The sequence below is a fragment of the Podarcis melisellensis genome (genome assembly GCF_964234715.1).
Source record: "Podarcis melisellensis genome assembly, chromosome: 3".
NCBI classification, from domain to species: domain Eukaryota; kingdom Metazoa; phylum Chordata; class Lepidosauria; order Squamata; family Lacertidae; genus Podarcis; species Podarcis melisellensis.
In genome coordinates this window covers 97,129,291-97,155,481 of record NC_138530.1, presented here as the reverse complement: position 1 = coordinate 97,155,481, position 26,191 = coordinate 97,129,291, and the positions used below count along the sequence as shown (strand labels likewise).

Genomic DNA, 26,191 nt, shown 5'->3' with positions numbered 1-26,191 from the left:
GAACTGGAGGGAGCCCTTGTACAGTTGAGAGCTCTGTGTGTACATTGGAATATTAACAAAACCAAGTCAGAATAGCAAGATCTCAGCATCCCTGTTCCATAGCCTCCCATAATACCACAAATTCTGCCAGAAACTGGGGATGGTGACAATGACAAACAACAGGGCAAAGTAAACCTTCAGTCCCTACTATGCCCATCTCCATTTCAGCCTGTCTAACCCATCTTAATTCTGTCACTGTAATCTGAGGTTCTGTGAGATGGTTTGGCACAAAGTTGAGAAACTAAGTTATCCTTTTAAACACAGTCAGACGTAAGGCTGCGAGGTTACAATGCTGCTATCACATCTTTAAACTATTCCATTATCAGTACGATGCAAATGTTTTAAAATATCTTTGTTCATTAGCCAACTTGTTATTGTGCAATAAAAAAAGGTTCTGTAGTATCTTAAAGACATAAACAGATGAATGGATTTTTGTGGACCTAGAAGCTGTGCTGGGAGAGAAAAAGAGAAAAGATAAGAAAAATACAGAAGATGTAGTACTCTGATCTAATCAGAGTTAGTTATGCCCCTAGACGCTTGACATTGTGTAGGGTGCTCTTTCTGACGATATCTTAGAGATGCAGTGAAGGGGAAAGTGAAAAATGTCAAAGCATTGCCATGCCCTTCAGTAAGCAAAAGAAGAAAAGAAGCACATGTGCTGTTGATGATTGTTGACATGGTATCCTACCCTTCCTCTTGAAGGAGCCCAGGGTAAAAGAAAAAGAAGAGTTTGGATTTGATATCCCGCTTTATCACTACCCGAAAGAGTCTCAAAGCGGCTAACATTCTCCTTTCCCTTCCTCCCCCACAACAAACACTCTGTGAGGTGAGTGGGGCTGAGAGACTTCAGAGAGGTGTGACTAGCCCAAGGTCACCCAGCAGCTGCATGTGGAGGAGTGGAGACGCGAACCCAGTTCCCCAGATTACGAGTCCACCGCTCTTAACCACTACACCACACTGGCTCTCTGGTAGCTAACAATTACAACAAAAAACAAAATGAGCATAAAACAAACTTTTCCTTTCCAAATGCTAACATTTTTAGAATTTCAAAACTCAGTACATAATGACCTAGTTGCAAGGGATGGGGGCTGCTGGGGCTTATATTTTTGAGAACATATTTTAGCAGAGTGCAGATGCCAGAGTGGTTCTTGAGCATCCAACAGTGTTTGACATGAGTCGGTAGTGTCGTCAGCCTGTACCTATGCAGAGTACTACCAATAACTTTCCAAGCATCATATTGTTGTGGCTATATCCTGATGGTTTTGTGTCTACTGGTTTAAATGGAGCTAATGGTTGGATAGTGTTCTCGAAGCTACCAGCATGAGTTTGACCAAACTGCGGGAGGCAGTGGAAGACAGGAGTGCCTGGCGTGCTCTGGTCCATGGGATCACAAAGAGTCGGACACAACTAAACAAATAAACAACAATAACAAACCTCCAAACAAGTGACTGAGGATCACTACTGGGAATTAAAATACAGATTCTCAGCACTACTGAAAATGTTCACATGACATAATGAGTATTTTCAACTCTGTCTTATTTAGAATTGGTCATAGTATCTAAACTATGGAACTATGAATAGTAATATATGTAGGAATATGTATTGGAATTATAAGTAGCATATATAGTACCTTAGAAGAACTTAAGGTTCGTTTTTTGCAATATGCAAGAGAAATAATGCTATACTTTATTAACAAATGTTTCATAGCAGTTCTCCAAGTAAAGCATTCATTAGGTTGATGCTACATACTAGAAGATTTCTTTCTTTCTTTTTGTAGGCTTAGTAATTACTAGGAGGGCTGCTATTTATGTTTGTATAGAAAACATGCTCTGACATTGGCTTCGCTTGTTAGGAGCAAACACTGTTGGGACATATTAATGTGTTCCTTGCTTTGAATTATACATTTTAACAAAGAAACTTTCCTAAAATGAAAAATGAAAATGTCACCCAAGAAGCCTATTCCGTTTCCTGATTTTGACCACAAGTTTGTGTTTGTATCTGTAGCTGGAAGCTATGATAGCTATTTGTAAGATGTAGGGATTTTCAGCAAGGGGTCAAAACACTGTGACACCAAGGAGCATGCTGATTTTAATTACCAGTGTTGGCTTTTTGTGGAATGATGTCAAAGAAACTTGCAAGGTCATTGGCACTTCAGATATCCTTGCACAATTACTACTGGATTAACCCTGTAACCTAAGCAAGCTAAATCTCTTCTACTGAGAACCAATGATACGACATGAATCGCATCGGCATTTGATAACATCTATATACCTTAGTGCCAGGTTTGTTCTAGGGTCATTGCTAGGTTCTTGAAAGTCTCTGGGCACAGGCGAATGGAGGAGCTGAAGGAAGAGGAGAGGACAGAGGGGGAAGAAAAGCTGTGAGTGGAGGGAAGCCCTTTCCCCATCCTTTGGGCTTCCTGGAAAACTGAACAAACCTGCTATTCCTGGAACTGGGCATGGAAAGTGCAACTGAATGGGACCCAGCTATGGGCAGCCATCTAGGTACCATCTACCTTGGGCCTGCCCATAAAAAGCAAGTCTAGAGTGAGAGACTAGGGTGATGTCCACTGTTTCCAGGATCTCTTCTTCTTGTGAGACTTTTATGAGTGAGATGAGAGTTTGTTTGGGCCCTGGGTGAGGGTCCAAACTCAGAAGCTGAATGGGTAGGTATGTCAGAAGGAAAATGAATTGAGAGTGATTTTTACATATTAGTAACTTTGTATGTAACTGTGTGTTTTTGTAATATTTTGTTTTAAGTTATCTGTTGCTGCTTCAGTTTTTTGCACGTTGCTTATATTTAACATATTAAGTGGTATAGAAATTAAATAATTGCTCAATAATCAACCAACGAACTTTGTGTATGCTAACTAATGTCTATAGCTGACGCTGGGTAATTTAGATGGTGGCTTAATAAGATATTATCAGCACTGTGTTTACAGTGCACCAGCCATTTAAAAAAGAGGGGAGGGGCAAGATATTTGTGGCTCACTACAAAAGACCCAGGGCTCAGGTTCCCTGGGCAGGATCAGCTGCATGAGGGATGGGGAGTGAAAAGAACTATGTGTATGATGTAATAAAGCCCTGCAGTCCCAAAAGTGGTGCACTGGAGACTGTTGTCTCAGAAAGAGTGTTGAAATAAGAATCAATTGCCAATCTGGTCAGATTTTGTACATGGAAAGGTCCTTCAACCTGGGTGTCAAAATGTCTTGGACTGGTTCTGCTTCTGGATCACTCCCCAAAAATGCCCCAGGCTTTGTTACCTTTGAACTAACCCTGCTTTCCACAGTTGATCATTGCAGTGGCAAATGGAGATGAAATGCTCTCCATCATTTTGGCATGATGGTGTCATTGTGGCAGGGACACTGGAGAGGGTCTTCTCGGTGGCTGCTCCCAGACTTTGGAACTCCCTCCCTAGAGATGTTGAAGGTGAAGACCTTCTTGTTCCAACAGGAAGTCTCAAAAAGGCTACCACATAGAATTTTGGTAATGTGCACATTTATTTGAATATATCAAAAAAACTTATCGTCCCTGGAAACTTCATTAATCTGCTTCCATTGACAGACCTGGTGCTCAGAGGGGATTTTTAAGCAGATGACACAGGTCACCGAAACCGTGAACTGCCCCAATCTCATCCAATAAAAGTATTCAAAGTTTATCCTGTATCACCTGTGTCTAGTCATCTCAGATTTATTCTAGCATTCAAAATCTCTGAACAGCTTCAGTGAAGCTATCAAAGCCTTACATATTTTCTATATATCTTCCAAAAAGTATATTGATTTGAGGCCAAGGAAGAATGAGATTGAATCTTGGGCAGCAACTATTTTGCAGTACATAAAATTGTTATGGCTTTGAACACAGGCATCTCACTGCTACAAACTGTTGTATTGCGACAAAACGAGTTTTCCCGCCCCCCTTAGAACAGGAAACTGACAGTTTTTCTATAGAACTCATTTATCCCTTCTAACCTTGGGAATACTTTAGATAACTGTACTTTAAAGAAGTTACAGGAAACCTTTTACAATATTTTGCTATCTGTTCTGTTAAGTTGTGGGTGAACATATCAGACGACACAGCGATTCTTCAAACAGCTCTTGTTTATTCACAGGCCAGAACAGAACTGAACTGAAGGGTTCAGCCAGCCTGCTTATATAGAGCTCCAGTACAACGTAACTGTAACAATTTTCTAAAACTATCCAATCACTGAACGTCACTTTCGATCCCTTATTTGCATAACTATCTACAGTATCCCCCTGCTGGCACAGGGTGAGAACTTCAGTACATAACATGTTCCCCAACTGGAGATATTCAAGTGCAGTGTTTCCTCCCCAAACCTGGCCAATATCCAAACAAAGAACTGCACAACTCCTTTCATTCACCAAAAGTGGTCTGGACAACAGTTTCTCTCTAGAGCAAGGCCCCCCTGCCACGTAGCAAACTGCTTTTAAACTTGAGGGGAACTTCACATATAAAAGCAGTTTATATGTGAGGGTCTGATGCTGAAAAATATTTAAGGACACAGCTAAGTTATTTCTGTAATAAAGCTACAAATTTACAGCATGAATCAGTTTCACCACCAAGACCATCTCTATGCATTTCTATCAGGCTCAGTGGAGCATCTTCTTCCTTCACCTTCCATATCAGGCCCTCATGTGATCAATGATCCTTATTCACAAGAGGAGGAAATGTCTGTAATAGGGATCAATCTCTTCTGCTCCTTCCCAGAGTTCCAGTCTGAAAATCACTCGTGTCCTAAAATAATGTTCTCCATAAATATAATTAAACTGAGAGGTTGCTTCTCTAAATAGCCAATGGGAAACCCCATTAAGTTGACTTTCATGTTCTGCTGAGAAACTTTATTTTTATTTCTTGTATTTATTAAGATAATTTCTAAACTGCTCTTCTTCAAAAGAGACCCTAGAAATTTCTGAAATAATAGGGGTACCAGTGCTTTTAGACCCCCAATTGTGTCTTCTATCAATTCTGGGAGTTGAATATGGACTTATTATGTAAACCACATATATGTTTTCTATTAGTCACTACTCATATAACCATATCACAGGGCTGGAATGAGTCATTGGGCTTTTCCTTAAACATTTGGATCAATAAAATAAAGTTTATCCTCATTTCAGAAAAATTGTCTCATAAATCAAGGTTATCTTTTGATGCAGCTAAACCTATGGATTTATATGACAAGTCCATCACAGAGATGACATGTCCCAATGGAATATGTTTTTATTTATAGCACTTGTTTTGTATTCTCTTTATATCAGATTGGTTTTTGTTGTAACATCTAATTTATTGTGTGGTCACTTGCGAATGTACTTTATTTTATGTGGGAAAGGCTGTGGACCCAGGGTTTTTTTTTGTAGTTTTTCCTTCTTTTTTGTTATTTTCTACATACATGCATACATATATATGTATATGTATGTATATAGTGGTACCTCGGGTTACATACACTTCAGGTTACAGGCGCTTCAGGTTACAGATTCCGCTAACCCAGAAATATTACCTCAGGTTAAGAATTTTGCTGCAGAATGAGAACAGAAATAGTGCAGCGGTGGTGCAGTGGTAGCAGGAGACCCCATTAGCTAAAGTGGGGCTTCAGGTTAAGAACAGTTTCAGGTTAAGAACAGACCTCAAGAACGAATTAAGTTCTTAACCCGAGGTACCACTGTGTGTGTGTGTGTGTGTGTGTGTATATACACCAAATTGTTTTTTTAACTTCATAATAAAGTTTTTAAAAAGGAGATATTAGAGTGATATCCACATGTGGACAATTAAAAACACAAATTATATAATAAAATAAAAATAGCAAAATGTCATTCCATTTCAAGTACAGTAGTCCAATCAACTGAACAAAACTACAGCAAAAATCCTGCATCACAGAACGTCAAGTAATGCCATTCTGACCTGGATGTCTGATTTAAAAGGTATGTCTTTATACCATACCAGAATCTCAAGAAGGAAGGAAAGACTGAATTGGGATGGGAGGGAACGCCCCACAGGTGGGGATCCATACCCGAGAAGGTCCAGTGTCATGAACAGCCACTGAATTCATAATTGTTATGATGATAACTTGGACCATGGAGATCTGGGTTCAGGTCCTACCTGATCACAAGTGGTCTCTCCAGTTCCATTAGTAGCCATTTCCTTCAGTAATTTAGAAAGTATGTGGTTGAACTATACCTGTTTCAGAGGATGAAAACACTGCATTTATCTATTGCGTTTATCCTTTATAAAAGGATAATATAGTTGCACTAAGCATGACACAATGCTCTCATCTCATGAAGCTACTTTGCTTGAAGCACTGATATTCATCAGAGAGAAGGAAAAAAACTTCCTGGCGATTCATACTGTTCCATCACCTTAGAAGTATGTGAAGGCTAAAAGAACAAAATGTCTTCCCCAAGGCAAAATATTTACGCACACAGAAGAAAAAGAATTTGTAAGTTTACATGTCACTGTAACCAGATATAAGACTATTATTTTAGCACCCACTTAAACAAGTTTATCCACAGGAGGGAATGTTTTAAGAGTTTGGGGTTTACAGGCCTAATATTAAACATAAGATGAAGCAAGATTAGAAACAGAAATGAGAGATGAACCCACAAGGCTTGGTACTTAACGCAAAGCATGGACTTTATGGAAGAACTAAAATAAAAGAAAGTAAAAAGAAAGAAAGAATGAAAGTTTACTTTTAAGATTGACTTACTGCACGCTGGAAATGTTATATGTTGTCTATTTGCTTCCTTAATATTTGTGCATTGAGCCTGAATGAGGAACAAGAGACATTGCTTCAAAATCTGATAACAAATATGCTGCAAGATATTTTCATAGTAATTTAATTACTGTGGAAAGTCTCTAGCCTAGTGGCAGAGCATACATTTTGGATGTAGAAGATTGCAGGTTCAATGGAAGGGCTTCAAAAGTCTTCTATCTGAAACCCTGAGGAGCTGCTGCCAAGTTAGCATAGACAGTGCTGAGCTAAATGGACCAGTGGAGTGATTTAATATAAGAAAGCTTCCTATGATCATAACCCAAAATATTATTACAGGGCAATCTGCAGGGCTGGCCTGCCCACGAGGCACACTGAAGCAGCCGTCTTGGGTGGCAGAATCAAATAGGGAAGTAGAAATAAAGAAAATTAACTAACTACCGTATTTTTCTATGTATAACATGCCCCCATGTATAACACGCCCCCTATTTTGGGGACTCCAAATAAAGAAATCCCCCATATGCACTATCCATGTATAAGATGAGCCCCCCCCCATTTTAAATTTGAAAAAAAATGGGGAGAAATATAGTTTTACACATGGAAAAATACACTCAATAAAATAAATAAAACAAACTTTCAGAGGAGTAACCTTGTTAGTCTGTTTTAGCAAAAATAGCAAAGTCTTATAACTTTGTTGCAGCATAAGCCTTTGTGCACTAGACTAGAGCTTACCTGATGATATGCATAAAGTGTTTTACACACACACACACACACAAACACACACACACACGGAGAGAGAGAGAGAGAGAGAGAGAGAGAGAGAGAGAGAGAGAGAGAGAGAGAGAGAGAGAGAGTTAAAAAGATGGCCAAATAGTTATGAAATGCAAGATGTGCAGTCTGTGACAATTCGATGTAAGATTAAGTGTATACCGGATTTTTAAGAAATGACTTTTCGTAACAGCAGTAACAAGTAATAATACAATGTTTCTAACTTTGTCATGCTGTTTGAACACCTGCTACAAAAGAAAAGAAAAACATTATCTCAATTAAGACCTAAGTAAAGTTGATCAAACATACTAATAAATTGTATTTCAGTAATTTCTAGTTCAGAGTGTTAAGAGCTGGAGTTATCAAAGTAGTTACAAGGGCTTAAATCTGGCTGAAATGGTTGAAAAATAACTTTTTTGTTTCATAAAATCACTCTTTTAAAAATTAGTAAAGCAGTTGAAACCTTTATTTTATTTTTTGCATTTGGAGTGAACCAGTGATTGTGCACAGGATTTTTTAAATGGAGAAATTATACAATCTGTAGAAAAGATAATTAGAAGTTGGTTACTGTATGACCCAATTATGTTCTTATTAACCTAAAGCGTACTACCATAGAAATAGGAATTAATTTCAATATTATAACAGTTGCACAGCTTTGTAATGTTAGGTACTGGAAATCATAAAAAAACAACACCATTGTTAGGCAAATAGAGCAACAAATTTTATAACGTTGCAGTAGCTGAACAATTTATAATAGCAATATTTATTTATTTATTTATTTATTTATTTGTACTCCGCCCATCTGGCTGGGTTTCCCCAGCCACTCTGGGTGGCTTCCACAAAGATTAAAAATACATTAAAATGTCACACATTAAAAACTTCCCTAAACAAGGCTGCCTTCAGGTGTCTTCTAAATGTCAGGTAGTTGTTTATTTCTCTGACATCCGATGGGAGGGCGTTCCACAGGGTGGGTGCCACTACCAAGAAGGCCCTCTGCCTGGTTCCCTGTAGCTTGGCTTCTCGCAGTGAGGGAACCACCAGAAGGCCCCCGGCACTGGACCTAAGCTACACACTGTTACAGCAGGACACCTCCCCCCAAGTGGTCCACATACATTAATTACTGAAGAGAGAAACCACATTCATCAAAGATATTACTTATATTTTTAATTTGTTGTGATGCTTACTAAGTGGGTAAGAAGATTTTTATTTTTGTGGTGGAAACTAGTTGGATTCAGTGCTGATAATGAGCTTATATACAAACTACTTTAATACCCTGTATGTTTTTTTATGTGTGTGTATATATATATATATATATATATACACTAGCAAATGGAAAATGGATCACCATGGGAGCTGTCCTAGCTTGTATGGGAACTCATGGGATGGATAAACAGTGAATGACGAGACAAAACACCTTCAATGTCCCTTTAGTCCATGGGTGGGGGAGTAACAACTTTGGGAGGAGCTGCGTTTTAGTTTCTTGCAGAACAAATAACCCCAAGCAGCCTTGGGACACACCTGGTAGGCTGGCTCTTTGATTCATGAGCAGAGTCTACAAAAATCGCAGCCTGGCTCCCTCCTGCCACACCAAGCGTGTGACGCCCTTTCCACATGCCATGTGCATAGGCGCCGACTCCATGGGGCCTGAGGGGGCCCGAGCCCCCTCAAAAATTCGTTTGGGGGGGCTCTGCCCCCCCAATAATTTAAGAAAATTATTAGTTATATTATGCTTTGTAAAATCACAAAATTATGTTGGTATTTTTTATTTTCCTTGTTTGACGATAGTTACCTTTTAAAATACATTCAGTAATGAGTTAAAACAAAGCCACTCCCGATCTAGAGAGGGGGTGGGGTTGCGGGCTCTCGACCCATCAACAATCTCGCGGGATTCCCCCTAGCTCATTAATATTCACCGCCCACGGCGGCAGCCAATCGGCTGCCGCAAAGGGCGGGCCCTCACAGGTTCACTTAAGGTCGGGGCAGCCCGGGCTCGCCCCTTTCGTTCCCCCAGCAGCAGCGGTTTGGAGGTCTTGGGCCCCCCAATATTTTTTATAAGTCGGCGCCCCTGGCCATGGGACACCTTGTCCGTGTGCAATGTGCAGGGCCGGATTTAGGTTTGATGAGGCCCTAAGCTGCTGAAAGTAATGGGGTCCAGCTGTCCTTTGTCAACAACAAATTGCTGCTGTTTTTGGTGTTGGATATATGCTATATGGTAATTTATGGACCTAATAGGTATCTAAAGCCATTTGCCACTGTTGCTGTATGTAGGTTTTATTTTATTTGTATTTTATCTTATATTTTGTAAATGTACACCCAGGCTTTTTTTTTCCTTTAATTTTTTTGGGGGGACCCCAAGAAAGTGGGGTCCTAAGCTATAGCTTGTTTAGCTTATACATCAGTCCGGCGCTGTTCATGAACAGTGTCTACACTGTAAATTGCAGCCTGACTCCTGCCACACCAAGTGTGTGACACCCTTTTCACATGCCACGGGACTTCTTGTTCGTGTGCAGTGTGTGTGTTACATGCGCACGCCCCCCTTTCTCTTCGCCTAAACAGACTTGTGTCAAACCAAGTGATGTGTCCCTGCTCACACATTCGAGACACGCATTGAGCTCCTCTGGAGGAGCTGGATGGAGCGGTGGGGGGAGCGTTGTGTGAACCTGTAGGTGGGAGTGTGTATCTATACAGTATATGCACAATGTTGGGGGGGAGTGGAGAAAGAAAGGAGTGTAATTGGGAGGTGCTGCTGAATGAGCTAAGTGAGCCCTGTGCTCCTGGTTATGAGTCAGAAGGGGAGGGGGGCTCGTGGCAGAGGAACTGGTGTGTGTGTGTGCATAAGAGGCAACTCCTAGGGACTGAAGGGGCTAATAAAATATTTGAGGGGGCTGGGTCCCACCTCCACCCCCCCCCCCATTTTTCTTTTGATGGGCATTCCATTGCGTGTGTGCCCTGTCATGTGATTGATTAGGCAAGGCGGCGCTGACCTGCCTACCCCCACCCCCACTATTCCATTCAAGTTGGCACCCCTGTGTGTGTATGAGGGAGGAAAGGGGTGCAGGGGTGCCAACTTGAGTAAAATATGGGGGGCACGGTAAACGCCACCCTACATAATGGATCACAGTTACGCGCACCATTTGAACGGCAATGGCTATCAACTTTGACGAGGACAAAAGGAACCTCGGGCCCTAGGAGTTGGCGCCTATGCCAGGGTGTGTGGGGAAAAAAAGATGATGCGTCGACTTTAAATATATATTTAAACACACGGGCAGGAGGAGGACCAGCTCCGGTTATCAGGCAGGCTTCACCTCCTTCCACAAGGCCCAGCGGTTACCATGGCGACCAGGCAAGCCCGCTCGAGCGCCCTCCCTCCTTTCCCCTCGCGCGCCCGCCACCCCAACGGCTCTCGCTCCCCTCGCGCCGCCCAGTCAGCCGCAGACATGGCAGCGGCCGCTCGGAGGCTCCGCGCTGCTGCTGCTGCTGCAGCTGCGGTGCTGCTGGCGGCTGGGACGGCCACGGCCGCGAAGGAAGGTCACAGGTGAGGCGAGCGGGGCGGGGAATTGAGGTGGCAAGGCAGCCCCGGCCAGGCCTTCTCCTCCTTTCTTCTTCCTTCCCTTCCATCCTCTCCCCTCTCAGGCTGAGGAGCTCCTACCGCCTCTCCTCCCCACCGGAGAGGAGGAAGGGGAGGCGTGGCCGTGGGGGGGGGGGGTCAGGACTCAGCCCCACATTTGGTGCCTCCTCCAAACCCCTCATTCCGACATCGGGGCTCCTTCCGGACCTCACCACGTAAAACGCGTTTTGTTTCGGCTCCCCCTGAGTATGTACAGAGTGCACACTCCCTCCTGCTCACACCACAGCCACATTGGGGAGGTTGCTGCACTTCTTGCTTGAGGGGATCAAACTTGGGCCCCCAGTATTCTTAAGGTGGGGGCCGTGAACTGTGAGGCAGGGGAGGTCTGATGGTGTGTGGGGTTTTTTAGTGGGGTGCATTGCCTGCACAGGGAAGGGGTTGTGTTCCCCCACTTCCTTGCACCTTGCAAGCCCGTTTGTTGCGCCTACCCATGTCTATCTCACATTGGGATCCCCTTCACTGGGCCATGTGTCTCTGTGAAAGCTCATTTTCTCTCAGGAAGGGCTTGTTGAGCTGAAGAGCAAAGTCATCTCCTTTTTTTAAAAAAAAAAATTAACCCTCTTTCTTTTCTTCTACTCTCAGGAATAAATAAGACCGGAGTCGCCTGTCCGCTACACCTCTTCCTCCTCCCCTCCCCTCCCCCTCCCCACATCCCTCTCTTCTCCTCCTCGCCACCCTCTAATAATGTGGAAACTCAACAAGAGCGGCAAAGTTCTCCTGGATGATTCTCCGGAGGAAGAAGAGAGCCAGTCCCCACCTCCAGCGACACCAGCAGCTACCTTCTCAGCACAGGTAAAAGGCACCAGACTGCTGACTCTGTGCATCTTTGTATTTTTAGTACCTTTGCAGCCCTGGCGTCTGTCACCTTTCCTTCAGTTTTGTAGGACAGTCTCTTTCTGTCCTCCTTCCGCCACCCCTTTTTACCCATGCCAGAATCTTGGCATTTTTATCTCTGATCTGGCATTATGAGTAATCACTTTCCATTCCCCTTGGATGCCTTAATAATGAGTCTTGTGGCAAGGAGGAACTGGTATGAACCAATGCTGTTTTGTACATACCCTCTGGGAAGCTGGTGTCAGTCTTCCCCTAAAACTTCATGCTCAGCAGTGTTAGGACTCCTGTAGTCCAGAGACTTCATACTTCAGGCCACTCTCTTTTGTCCCTGTCTTCATTCTTAGGCATAGTCAGCGAAGGCACAAGCTCAGTTAAACACAGCAAAAGGAGTAGTGCGTTCTGGCATAGCTGTCAACGTTTCCCCTTTTTTAAAGGGAAATTCCCTTATTCCGAATAGGATTCCGCGCAAGAAAAGGGAAAAGTTGACAGCTATGTATTCTGGTCTGTTGAAAATTTTTATGATTCTGTTGAAAATCCTTATGATTATGATTAAAGCAAAGAGGCTTAAGATTTGAGATGGAATCTCTTTGCATTTTATGTTTTATGTTGTTTATGTTTGAAATATGTAAGTAGTTTTGTCTCAAGTTTCCTTTACGTTTAAAGTCTCTTCTTTTACCTTTTTGTACAAATGCAAGTTCCATATCAGCACTATATTCTACTGAAAGCATTGCAATTTATTGTTACAGTTTACTTTTTAAACAGGAGGGTGTGAAGGAGGAGGAAAACGAATTATATCATAAATGGATGGATGTATGACTTATGTCCTGATCCAAAACATTGATTTCAAAACTTATTTAACTTAGTGAAACGTAAGTGGCGTACCTGGAGTATAAGTTTAGATCCATTAATTATAAATAGTTCATGTATTAAGATGCTACTAATTTAATTGGGATGTATGGGGTTTTTTTTAATGTAAAGTTTAAAGAATTCTGAACGGTACAAAATATTTAAGGTAACTTGGGCAGTATCCAATGCTCCTATTTTTCTAGCACAATGGCTGTGTACTAGCAGAACTTTTCCACCCTCTTCTCTCTGCCGCAGCCCTTTGTGTGCCCCTAAAATCAGATCCAGAGGGTTGGGGACCCCTTTAATGATTGTTGGGTTGGGGGGGATGGAAGAATTGGAAATAGAGGTGCCACTGCACTGAAGGCACTGCTTTGGAGACAACCCCTTGTATTTAAAACTTATAAAGGTTGGATTTAGGTTAATGTTTGAAAATATGAAGATTATTAAGAATTAAGAAATATTTATCCGACTCTGAATCCAACCATTTAGGTCTCAGTTCCAGCACTTCATATTTTGACCTGCTTTAAAACCAAAATCCTTGTAAAATACTCATAATCAGGAAATATCAGCACTGAAAAACAGGATAAAGACAAGTGAACAATTTGGAGACTGAATTGGTGGCCTTCACATTCTCACCCCAATTCAGATAAGAAGAGTCATCAAGTGTAGGCTTCTACTACATATCACTTGTTAGATCAGGAACTGTGGGTGCAGATAGGATGTGAATCTAAATGCACATCCAAATTTGGATATTCTCTATCCAAGCTTCCACAATGCTTTACTTTTCCTCGTACAGTATCTAGAACTCCACCCACATTCTACATAGGACTAGAGGTGTGTCAGAATGCTTATTTGTTGCTGAGCAAATTCCTTTTACTAGAACTGCAGCCCTATGCACATTTACTTAGGAATTAGACTCACTGAACTCAGTGAGACTTATTTCTGAATAAACATGCAGAGGATCAACCTGCAGATACATTGCAAAGAGAACTGCTGTCCTGGCTCTACAAGCCTGAGATGCCACAGAAGTTGTGAAATCAAGTACGAGAGGCATCCTAATGCAGAGTTAGTTCACTAACAGCTAGTACTCGCTCCTTGTAATTCCAAGCTTCTTGTCTTAGATAGTTCTGACCACAATAATAATTACCTGAACGTATGTTGTATGTAATTGTTCATGAGGAATATGATTTGGATTTGTTGATAAAAGATCAAGAAGCTGCTTGCCTGTTTTGTTGGCTAATCCACAACTTGGTTACAGTAAAGTGCTTGGATTTAGGTTGATCAGAAGTTTATCTTAAATTGGGTTGTAGATAAACAGTAGCTTGCCTGCAGTGTGGAGGAGGTAGAAATGGGAGAGTGCATGTTGCTCCCCTTCCCTTTGGATTCAGAGATGGGCAGAGTTGAGTGGGATTGGATTCTATTACAGTTGTACTTTCAAAATTGTTTGCTTTGGTCTGCTTCGGCATTTTTGTTAAAAAGGTTTTCCATTGCTAGGTTCTATAATAAATACATTTTTGAATAGCAGATTAATGTTCAAAACATTCAGTAACTAAGCCAGTAATAAACTGCTATAATAATGCCAATAACACTGAGAGCTGTCTGCTTGGTTTTCAAAGACCAATAGAGAGCTACTACTGTGAACAGTAACAAGGACTCAACCTGCCAACCTTAATCTCCTCATTGGATAGTAGGTACAAAAGAAATGGGGCTTGAGACTCATTTACTTCTAGAATCAATGGTTAACTGGCTACTAGAAATGGTTGACTACTAATCCCAGCCAAAATATGTGGACCTTTCCACTCTACTCAATCAGGAGATTTGTTCCCAATAGCAAACTAGCAACTAGTGAACTCAGCTTTTTCATTTTTTGATGTGTAGCAATCTTACTCCTCCATGACATGTTTGCCGTCTTCTATCACATGACACATCCTCAAGGCTGTGTGAGACAAAGGAATGTAGTGAAACCTACTGTGCATAGTAGCTCCATAGGTCATCCTCTTTGCTGGTTGTGCATTAATGAACTATTTCTGAAAAAAACTAGGGAAATGAAACTTTACACAGTATTGCTAACTTCTGTTTAATCAACTGATATTATGCTCTGCTTCCCCTCATAGGTGCTTGATGTGAAATCATACATGTTGCCAAATAATTTGAGGAAACATATTTCATAAACCTATCTAATATCTGGGATCTTGGGGTAGCAAGAAGCTTTTTAATAGTCTCTATACCATGGTTGCACAATTTCTCCTTTATGTAGTCAGCATCTGCATGTTACTCCACAATTTTCACCAGAAGTCGTTGCCAAATCTTCTGTTACATAGAATCATAATCACTGGGGGATTTTGCCATATCATTTTAATATAACATCAACAATGAATGTTGTAGAAAAGCATTCTGATGGAATGAAAGCAACTATTTACCGTGCCAAAATGGACACATGAGGACTAAGGGCCAAACTAGTCAAGTTCCTGTCTCTTCAAATATGGTTGTGTGTGTGTGTTGCGGAGAGAAAAGTTTAGTTAAAAGGCATAGTTGATAAATTGGTGTGGATTGTATTTTGGATTTGCAGTAGATCTCCTAATGTATCATTTTATTATAAGCTGTTTCATTATAAGCTGTTTTGATTGGTATAATAAAGAAAAAAGTGAAGGGTATACTACTGCAGGCCCTGGATGCACAAACGGTCATATGGAGACACCCCATAGAAGCTTTTAAATAGCCTTCCTGGGTTATTGCCAGGTTGATTTAACATTTCTGTTTCATATAGCATTGTAGCCACATTGTAATCCCCAAGTGAAGGTCTTTATCGCTTCTTCTGGGGCATTTTGAACTTCTTTGCTGTCCAGGCTACTCCTGGAAAAATGGGAACAGAGCCACATCTGGAGTCATGAAGAACAAGATACTGGATATTCCCAAGGGAGGTGCATGAGACTTTGTCCTGGAGTATAGGGACTGGATGCTATATTGCATGCCCCATTATTATGGCAGCTACTGGCTTCTATCGGGAAGCCCAGCACACTCTTCTATGCATTCAGGGTCACAGGACTGCACCCTTCATCTTTTCAGCTATTCACTTAATCAAAAAGGTTAGTGTTACAGACACAGCAATAAGAGAGCCAGCAGGATTATTATTATTATACTATTATGCTCAGTCCGAAATAAAACATCCCAGCTCCTTCATATTCAATCATATTAATGGAGTTCCTGTATAGATATTGTGTGTGTGTGTGGAGGGGGTGTCTTCTAAAGCTGCTTATATATTATAGAGTGGGAGGCTGTGATTGTCCCTGCTAGTGTACTGCAGCCTGTGAAAGTTGTCAGTGATGTGTCAAACTCTAATACTTGTATTGACAGGGTGTGTTTTTTAATTTAGTTAATGTAATAAGATAAGTATTGAAAGCAGACTTTCATTTTGAACTTTGAGAATGAGCTGCCAGCTTGATTCTCCTACCCTGAAATTAAAGAAAGTGAAAAAGATAGAAAAAGAGCTGAAATTTATTGATGTTTCCCTTTGACCTGTTTTCCTTTGATCTTGTATTATGTTGTACTTAAGCAGCAGAAGTGCAGAGACATGTTTCATATTAATTGCAGCTTATGACTGCTCAGTGAATGTTTCATAAGTTGGCCATGCAATTTTATCTGTATATTAATTAATGTCTTTAAAAGTCTTTTTTATACAATTTTGACACTAGCTTTTATGTTAACTGAAGGAACTTCAAGAGAGTCCCTGAGGGTATAGGAGGAGATCAGTACCTTCCAGATGTACTTTAGAAAGATACATCAAATGAGAGTAATGAAGTCAGATTTTTATACAGTACGCAACAAAGAAATTGTTTGAATTGGGAAAGTAACATTTTGGGAAAAATCCAGATGAAATTACCAGTAAATAAATTCTCTTGAAATTGGAGAATTCCAAATGTGAACTACATGCATTGATAAGATGTGCCTTATATTCCCTAGATTGCACAATTTGTCTTTTTACCTTCAGAAGTAGCATGTGATATGCAACAAAAATTCCTTTGCAATGTATTTTCACACCCCTGTAAGAATTCAGAGCTCCTGTTCCAGCCAATCAGCCACACCTTCCTCCAGGACACTAAAGATTGCCAATTCACTCTCTCTACCCCCCACATTTCTCTATTTTTCTTTTCAAAGTGACAGTCAACGTTCCTAAAGTCTGAACATGCTTAGTCCCCCGTAGACTGATTTGGGGTGATGGTAACTCAGCCCTTTTTGGTGGTTTCAAAAATCCCCCAAACATTATTATTTATTAAATTTATATGTTGTCTAACTTCCAACTAAAACAAGAGTGACACAAATACATTTAAAAAAATCAATACAATAACATTGATGCTACAATGTTGTTAATTCCTTGCTCTTGTTTCTCACTTCCCTTTTTTTTTTACTGCAAACCTGCTAGCACAAGACTTTGTGTTTACTATTAGAAGTGATATTCTGCCAGCAGGTACTTCTAACACTTGTAAAGTGAGGGAAAGGGAGTTGAAGGAGTGCCTGCAAGCACAAGTGTAGAAGTGGGGTGCTTGCCTGGGTAGGGGGGGATGTTTTTTTGTTTGAAATCACCCACCACCACCATCACCTTACAAGTGCTTGGTGATTATCCCTATCTCAAGGCTGTCATGTTTATCATAATCCTGAGGCTATGTTTTCTTAGGATCCAAAATTCTAACTCTTAAGTACATATCCCAAATTCTCTATCAGAATTAACTATGCAAATAAAATTCTTGACTTATGTACTGATCTTTTTGCTTCATTTAATTCCTGTCAATCAGGCATGTAACCTGAGAGTTGTTTTCATCTCTCAGACCTACACTTTTTTGTAAGCTTAACTCATTTTTGCTGACCTTGTTGTTTCATGTAGCTGTAAGAATGAGATATTGCGCCCAAGATCAAATATTTCTGAGCACTGTGCTCTAGTAGTGGCCCACTGCTAAGATCTTAGGGAAGCCTACATCTGGGAAGGAGATGCTTTATTGAGATGGATTAATTACTATCCGTCTTAACCACCCTTTTGTGAGTGGTAAAACTGCTTGTAAGAAGTGTGTGGTCTAAGGCAGAGGCTTGGCCCTTAATATAGGCAATAAAAGATTCTGTGGTCACATTTACTGACCAATGTGACCACAGACCACTTTCCAAGTTAGGGATGGTTGCTCCAAGATGCCTTTTGTTTTAAGTACTTCCAGGCTGGGCAAAGCTTTCATTGGAGACAGGAGCTCCAAAGTGTCATAAGCAAAAAGTGGGAACTGATGCTGTATTCTTTCAGGAAATATACTTTATTCCTATATGTTTGCATGGCATAATATAAGGGCTGGAATTGCTTTACTCTTTTCCTTACAGATTCATAGAGTGACAGTACATGTTACTTCAGCAAATACATTTGTCCACTGATTCTCCCCCTGCTAATAGTGATGTCCCTCCCCCTCCACTGTGCATAAGCATTATGGGACAGACATGGAATTGCGAATTTTCTAAACCAAATAAAAAAAGCTATAAAATGCTTAACCAGGTTTCCATTTATGATTATCCAGACAAGGAATTCTTTATTTTTACAACCAATAAATTTGTGCAAGAGAGAAGGTGCAGGAGAGAAACATATTGGAAAGGATAAACTTTATTTAGGATGCCCACCAATTTTCTAAATCAGTTATATCTTGATTAATGGTGCACTTTTGAATTTTAACATCCAGACTTTGTTGTATGAGGGTCCACAATTTGTTTTTCAGTGCAGACCCAGCTATTAAAGTGAATGATCAAACAAGACTGGTTTATTATTTAACCACAAAAGAAGCAGAGGAAAAGTAGATCTAGAGTGTAATCTGTATACAAAAGAGATCTGTGTGCTTGTTGAATTAATCCCTCGAGCACCTTATGGTTTGCAGAATACTCAAGAAAAGAGCATTTGCACATTCCTCTGGAAGCACGCTGAATGTACTTCCACTGCCAGAAGTGGAAGGTTGTTGCCAAGGCGTTAAATCAGGATTTCTTTACTGCATAGAAAGCAGCCATTAGTTACCTGTTCATTAACAAAAGAATGTTAAAATATTCAGTAGTAAAAACACTGTTCAAAATAAAAGTAAGAGGCAATTTCAAGCTCTCGTCATAAAAACATACTAGCATAAGGGAAACTAAATCTTAGATACACAGATAAAAAACTAATATCCTCATAATATTTGGGGAAAGAAATACAACCTGTTAAGAGATATGTGTTAACATTAGGGCACTAGTTTAAAATAGGCCATTGAAAACATAGCTGCATATCCTGAGTGTTGCCCATCACATCCATTGGTGTATGGGAGCTTTGTTGCATACTTGGGCCTTCCCTGCCTGCAATAATTTATAATGGAGGAATATACCATTTCTTTGGAAACACTGATCTGCTTCTTATGTTGGAATGATTAGAATGGCTTCCGAGCAAGAGGCCCAAAAGTGTATTTGAGAATACATGAATCTCTTGAATTGATGTACGGTAATTTGCAGAACGTTCCTGCAGGAAACATTCCATATTTAGCTGTGCTTGAAATTTCCTCATAGCCATTGCATTTGCTACAGAATCATCACCCTGGCTTTCCTTCAAGGAAAGTAATATAGATTACTACTGCTTATAGGGAAGAACTCTGAATGAGAACTTGGCTTGAATGCTGTGGACAGGATTGCTAATAGGTGGTAAGACTGTTCCCTAAACATAATGCCCCTGCCATTTTATTGTTGTCATATTCTGTGGCTTACCTCAGACAGAGATAAAGAATGCCACATATTGAATTGTTATTACTACTTCCTGCAGTGCTTTGTTTTTATTGGAAATATGCATTTAGTCTTAGAAGCAGGCACAGCCTGTTGAGCAGGCTTGACCCAGGCAACTAAATTTATGAGAGCTACATGGATTTTGCTTGAGGAAATATACCCATCAGTGTGAAAAGGCAATCTGCAAAATATGGTGCTCAAAATAGTTCCCTGTCCCCCGCCCCTGAGGTAATTTATAACTACAGTACATCTATTGTAATTTTTTGGAAATCTGTTACTATGTTTTACTTCTCAGATAGGAGCAGGAGTGTATGTGTGTAGTCCTTCACCTTTTCCTTACCTGGTAATTTTACACTCAAAATCCCCAAGCTCCTCTTTCTACCATCCAGGGGAAAGATACCCATGACCCCATGGAAAAGCCAGTAGCTTTGCGAGGGATTTTTGTTGAGAGGGATTGTTGTTTGCAGAAAAATAGTATTTGGGAGAAAAGGTTTAGGCAGCCTTTCTTCCCGTAAAGTGCAGTAGAGCAGTATAGGAAACTTATTATAAAAGTAAAGGTAAAGGACCCCTGACAGTTAAGTACAGTTGCAGACAACTCTGGGGTTGCGGTGCTCAACTCGCTTTACTGGCTGAGGGAGCTGATGTTTGTCCACAGACAGCTTCCGGGTCATGACTAAGCTGCTTCTGGCGAACTAGGGCAGTGCATGGAAACGCCATTTACCTTCCCACCGGAGCAGTACCTATTTATCTGTTTGCACTTGATGTGCTTTTGAACTGCTAGGTTGGCAGTTAATATAGGGATGCTTAAATATATTCTCCTAAGCGCTGTGGTCTAAACCACTGAGCCTTGGGCTTGCCAATCAGAAGGTCAGCGGTTCTGATCCCCGCGCGGTGTGAGTTCCCATTGCTCGGTCCCAGCTGATGCCAACCTAGCAGTTTGAAAGCACACCAAAAAGTGCAAGTAGATTAAAAGGTACTGCTCCGGCGGCAAGCTAAATGGCATTTCCGTGTGCTGCTCTGATGTTGGTGTTCCGCTGTGCCAGAAGCAGCTTAGTCATGCTGGCCACATGACCCGGAAAAACTGTCTGCGGAGTGGACAAATGCTGGCTCCTTCGGCCTGTAAAGTGAGATGAGTGCCCCAACCACAGAGTCGTTGGCGACTGGACTTAACTGTCAGGGATCCCTTCACCTTTACCTTTAAGCAATTAAAACATGCAAGTCTCTATAGCTGCTTTACATTAAAAACAAAAACTGCCAGAAGACATGTCTCCTGGACAGCATTTAGTTTTTTACCTGTGTGTATCCCAAAGTGAGGCTATAGAAAGGCACTGTAGATCAGAAGTATCCCTGAGATGTTTCTGCAAGGTTGGGAGGGTTTATCTGGATCAGTGGTAGCAATTTGCTTTGTTTATTTTTTCTTAGGCATAATGTTGCTCTTTAGTAGTTCAACTGGGTGTGTACAGTGACCTTTTTTTGTTAAATAGCAGTCCTTCTAATGTTATTCAGAGCATAAAGTTTACTGAGTGACTTTCAGTCTGTCATTTTCTCTCAGCCTAACCTGCCTTCCAGGATTGTTGTGAGCGCGAGGTAGGAAAGGGAGATATTATTAAGCTCTGTAGTGAGTATATGTTTAGCAGTATGAGGTAAGCTTGAGTGAAGGTTAGCGCCTGAGATACCATCTACAACAACTGTAATTGGAGAGGAAAAGTTTGATTTAGGAAATTTCCAAATTGCAAAAGAAAATGGATTGTTATCAGATCTGAACTGGATAAAAACATTTGAGCAAGCTGCAGAAAAGTTAGCGAAATCTATCCTTTTCAGTTTTTACAAATAACCTCTTATCTAAATGAGATCAGGAAAAATTACCAGCTAGATAGAGAAAATACTTACACTGAAACTATGTTATAAAAATCTATCAAATGCTCATAAAAATATCATTGGAGAACATTACAAAACATTTATCAGAAAAACCAATACAGTGAAGTGGAAAGTGTTTTATTTTATGTTCTATAACTGTCACTATATCTAAAGACTGTAGGATTATCCAGCTTGTTTTGAAGGTTCATTTATCTGCTCATATTTAGCTAATCAGGAAAATATCAAGGTATATTTTTATAGTGATATGAAGATAGTTTTAAAAGGACTTGAAGTGCATTTCATGTTGTGCCAAGCCAGGAATAGAATGGAAAAGTTGGTTTTACAGTGCAGTACAATTCTGAGCCTCTAGCTACATTTTCTGTGAATTACACACTTTGGTACCTGCATTAATTATAATAATGGGTTTAGCCAGAAAGGTGTGCTGTTTCATCTTTGATACTGGATATGGTAGCATAAAGTTCATATACAAGGGAGTGTCTGCATTTTGTTTAATCAGAATACTACTCACTTTTCCAAAGCTTGGTTCGTTAGTCTATAGATGTAGGGAGAAGGTGGTAGCTGAATGCAGCCCATTTATTACATACACACAAATTTAAAACATGGATGAGATAACGAACAAGGAACAAATAGTACTACTTAAATGCTTACCAAAGGAGGCTGTGATCTGAAGCATATATGTTTGGAAGCAACTTCCATCAATTATAATGCACTTCAAAACAGAAATGGTTAGAACTGGAATGCCAATGTGTAATATATAGTGGTGCTTTAATTTAGCAGATTAGGACTCCCTTAAGTGATTCTAAGCACATTTCAGAAAAGCTATGGCAGCATCTATTTCTTGCATACAAACTGTACTGACAGTAGACCTTTGTAAAACTGTTACCTGGGCATAGATCCACATATTTAGAAAACATTTTTCTTTGGCTCCTGTTCACATGCCAAATTTGGAAGAACAATTTTACAGTCGCCGTTTGCCTTGTACTCCTCAGTCACCATCTGGAGAGTATGCTGCTGTTTGAGCCTCCATCTGTGCGACTATTAAGAGGTTGTCAATGAAAGGGGAAAATTGTTACTGATAACTGCTCTTTTAATGAGAGATACTCTGTATACCATTTCAGAACCTTCTAAGTTAAAGGTTGCTCAGTTTAAGACTGAGTTGAGATATGAAAGAACTGAGATACTGTATAAGCACCCAACTCTTCCCTATATTTATTTGCTCTTACACATGTTTGAAGGTGAAGGGAATGTTTTCTAATGGATATTCTGAATTGGCTGTGGTTTCAAGCCGCAGAAGAGTAGTTACATGTTAGAAATTGTGATGGCTACAAAATCATTTTTGAAGACCAAGCATCATGTGGTTAGCACAATTGCTGTATAAGCATCCAGAACTACTTATGGCTACAGGTCATTACTTCACTGACCCTTCCGCATATTCCTTAGTGACCCACCCACCCATTTAAAGTGATACATCCTGGCTGTCTGGATTCTTGAATTCTGCTGGGAAATCTTTTTAGCATATTAAGTGAAGGGGAATACTCCTTCATCACTTAACTATGGGACACTGGTGAACACAGACTTTTGCTAGAAGCTGGTGCCCCAGATGCTAGTGAGAAAGCTTTTGAGTTCCCCACAACACTTTTAAAGTTGGATATTAAGCAAAACAGCAATAGTGGAGGGAGGAGAGAACAACTGGACATGATGTAAATGATCCTAAGTCTGCAGTCTGTAACAGTCTTAGGACAAAGTGCCGGAGATGCTACAGAGACATAATAAGACCTAGGGGCAAAACAGATTTCAGGTTGCACCAGGGACAATTTTGATGAAGAAGCAACAATGGCTGTTCTACTATCTGTATGTGTAAAGACGAGCAGTTAGTTGGATCTACTTCCAGCACTCAACTAGTTCTACAGTTTTTGTGTGTATTGGAGAATGCTGAAAATAGTTGACCAAATCTACTACTGAAATATAGAATTTAGCTTTTGAGCATTTAATGGCCTCTAAAAATTAGATGGCACTACCCAATTTGGCTTGTAATGATTCTTTAGAACAGGGGTCAGCAAACCTTTTCAGCAGGGGGCCCGTCCACTGCCCCTCAGACCTTGTGGGGGGCCAGACTGTATTTTGAAAAAAACAACAACCCAGAGTGAATTCCTGTGCCCCACAAATAACCCAGAGATGCATTTTAAATAAAAGCACACATTCTGTTCATGTAAAAACACTGGGCAGGTCCCACAAATAACCCAGAGATGCATTTTAAATAATTATTATGCACTTCTGCTGCTGCTTCGGAGAATCTCTGTATGCAGAAAAGGTGCCCAGTACAGTGAAGTGTATATTTGATTTAAATTGAAGAACGGGAGTTTCTATGGAAGAAAGTAAACTATGGACATTTAATCTATGCATTTATAGAAATTCTGTGGTTCTAATTAGTGCTTAATCATTATAAAAGTTTCATGAACTCTCTGAAACTGAAAACTGATTACAGTTTCTAATTTTTCTTTTTCTTTTAAGAATAAAGATCCATGTTTTCATAACGAAGTTACATCCTCTGTTTCACAATTTGCAACAAAGGTATAAGCTTAATATTGAGATATGAATTCAAACTTGTTTCACGCAGTATTTCCTTTTCCTGGATATTTTACAGTGCACCAACTTTTTCTGGGTAGGCTGACAAACAACATTCCTCTATTACGTCTTCAGTGACTCGACTTAATTGTTTTGGTATTAGAGTCACAAGCATTTTGGTCTTTGGTATTTCATATGTTCATCACATGGTTTAACATTTGAAAAAAATATGAATAAATAAAGAATCCTAATAGCAGTTCATTAAAACAGTTGCAGCACTGATTTATTTTGCCCTTTGAATCTTAATTTTAATGCTTTGATGTTTAACCTTTGTACTGAAAGAGCTAAGATTGCTGTGAATAAAATTACATATGGATATGTAGTTAACAGGCTGATCTTAAACTTCGTATTTCAACTTCTAGCAGATTCGCATTTAGGAAGAAACACAACAGTAGCTATGATTTTACAAAACATTCTATTATGGCAGTAATAGAGAAATATTTTGTTGGCACGACAAGCCGACCTGCAAGATTGCAGGTACAAATATTTCGAGTCCATGTGTCAGTATAGTTAAATAATACACAGTGAAAGGTCAAATTACCGGTAAGCGTGTGCAAGTAAAAATTTGACGTTGTCTGACTTTCAGATGATTAATCTTACAGAATATTTATTATTATTATTTTAAGTATAATTTTTCTTCTTTTCAAAATTAGAAATGATAGAATTGCAATGCTTTCTTTCCTCTCCGCTCATGAGATTCATGAATCACCAGCTGGTGTCTTTTTTACAGGCTTAATTATAACATTTACTGCCTGAAAGTACTGACATAATTAGCACTCGAGACTGGAATTACACAACAAGGTTCTTATAATAATGTAACTTTTACATAATGTGGTATTATATGAGCATGGCTGCTGCCTTCCATTTCTGATTCTTCAAAGTGCTCTGTTCTAGTGGCACATCACCTGAACACCTGAATGCCCACATTAGGCTGTAGATCATTTGCATGCCCAACAAAGTCAGACTGAGAGTGTATCTTTCCACAATACCTCCCACTTTTGAAACCTTTACTTTTAAGCTTACTCTATTTTTTTTTAAAGTCGTTTAGCAATTCACAATAAAAGCCACAAAAGGATATGGAATGTCTCCCATTCTTCCCTACTTCCTGTCTTCCATACGCATTCCTTTGAAATGTGTTATTCTTAGGTGTTCTCAAAGTAGTGCTTTTCCTTTTGTTCTGAAGTTTGAATGAGGCCTCTAGGTGTTTGTATTCTGTTATTATTCTGAAATGCTGCCAATTTCCCCTTAGATTAAAACAAGACTCAGATTTTTACCAATTCATTATTCACAGGAATGTCTTGATGACACATATTGTCATTTCCAGAGACCTTAAACCTAGCGAATTGTCAAGTCTTCTCCTTGAAGCAGTTTTCTTAGGTGCCAGACCTATGGACATGATTTTGTGAGAAGCATGATAGTTAGTGTGGAAACTGCAGTGTCACAAATAGTGGCCAAGGACCTTTAAAAAGAATATGTAAGTTCACGTTCTGTATAAGAGGATATGGGGCACAGCTGCTATATCAGAGTTTCATTCTTACTCAGTGAAACATGGTTTGTTTCTTTAGCACATGTTGTTTGCCTTTTGTAGGCAGAAGAAGCCTATTCATTGTAAGAAGTGGCACTTGTGTGACTGGGATCTGACTAGAACATTTCTTAAGAAGAAACTTTCTCAGAATCTCAAGGCAGACTTCATGAGCTAATCACTGTAAATCAAGCATGACAATATGTTCAAACCCTGTCAAATGGTTTAAATATTAATGAAGAGCTTAGGCCAATCAGTCTGATCTCGATGTCTGACACATAGGTGCTAGACCTCAGGACGCAGTCAGTGATCTAGAGTTTCCTCCTGAAGGACACCTCACTGTAAGGTGGAGTTCAAGTTGAGGTCTGAGATTCAGACTGCGAGAATGAGTGAACAGGATACATATGGCCACATGTGACCCATTGGCTGTCTGGTGCAGATGAATTAAGGTAGGCTAGCAATGGTTTTCAGTTGGTGGGTTGGGATTCACTCACAGCCTAATCTAAGGTGGGTCACAACAGCAGTACTGCCACCATACAAATAGACGGTAAATAATAATAACAATAATAACAATA

At 40.1% G+C, this 26,191-nt stretch overlaps 1 protein-coding gene across 2 annotated transcripts in view; it reads left to right on the top strand.

Annotated features, from left to right (window-relative positions):
- The first annotated feature begins 10,909 nt into the window (after positions 1-10,909).
- Positions 10,910-26,191, top strand: part of TDRP (testis development related protein) — a 30,880-nt gene continuing 15,598 nt past the window's right edge. The window contains exons 1-2 of one of the 2 annotated variants that reach the window (XM_081906613.1): positions 10,910-11,059; positions 11,735-11,944. In XM_081906613.1, the coding sequence (XP_081762739.1) occupies positions 11,837-11,944 (108 nt within the window). In that variant the 5' untranslated portion in view covers positions 10,910-11,059; positions 11,735-11,836. Of the gene's footprint in view, positions 11,060-11,734; positions 11,945-25,682; positions 25,777-26,191 lie in introns of those variants that run through there. The other variant, XM_081906612.1, reaches the window with a different exon arrangement.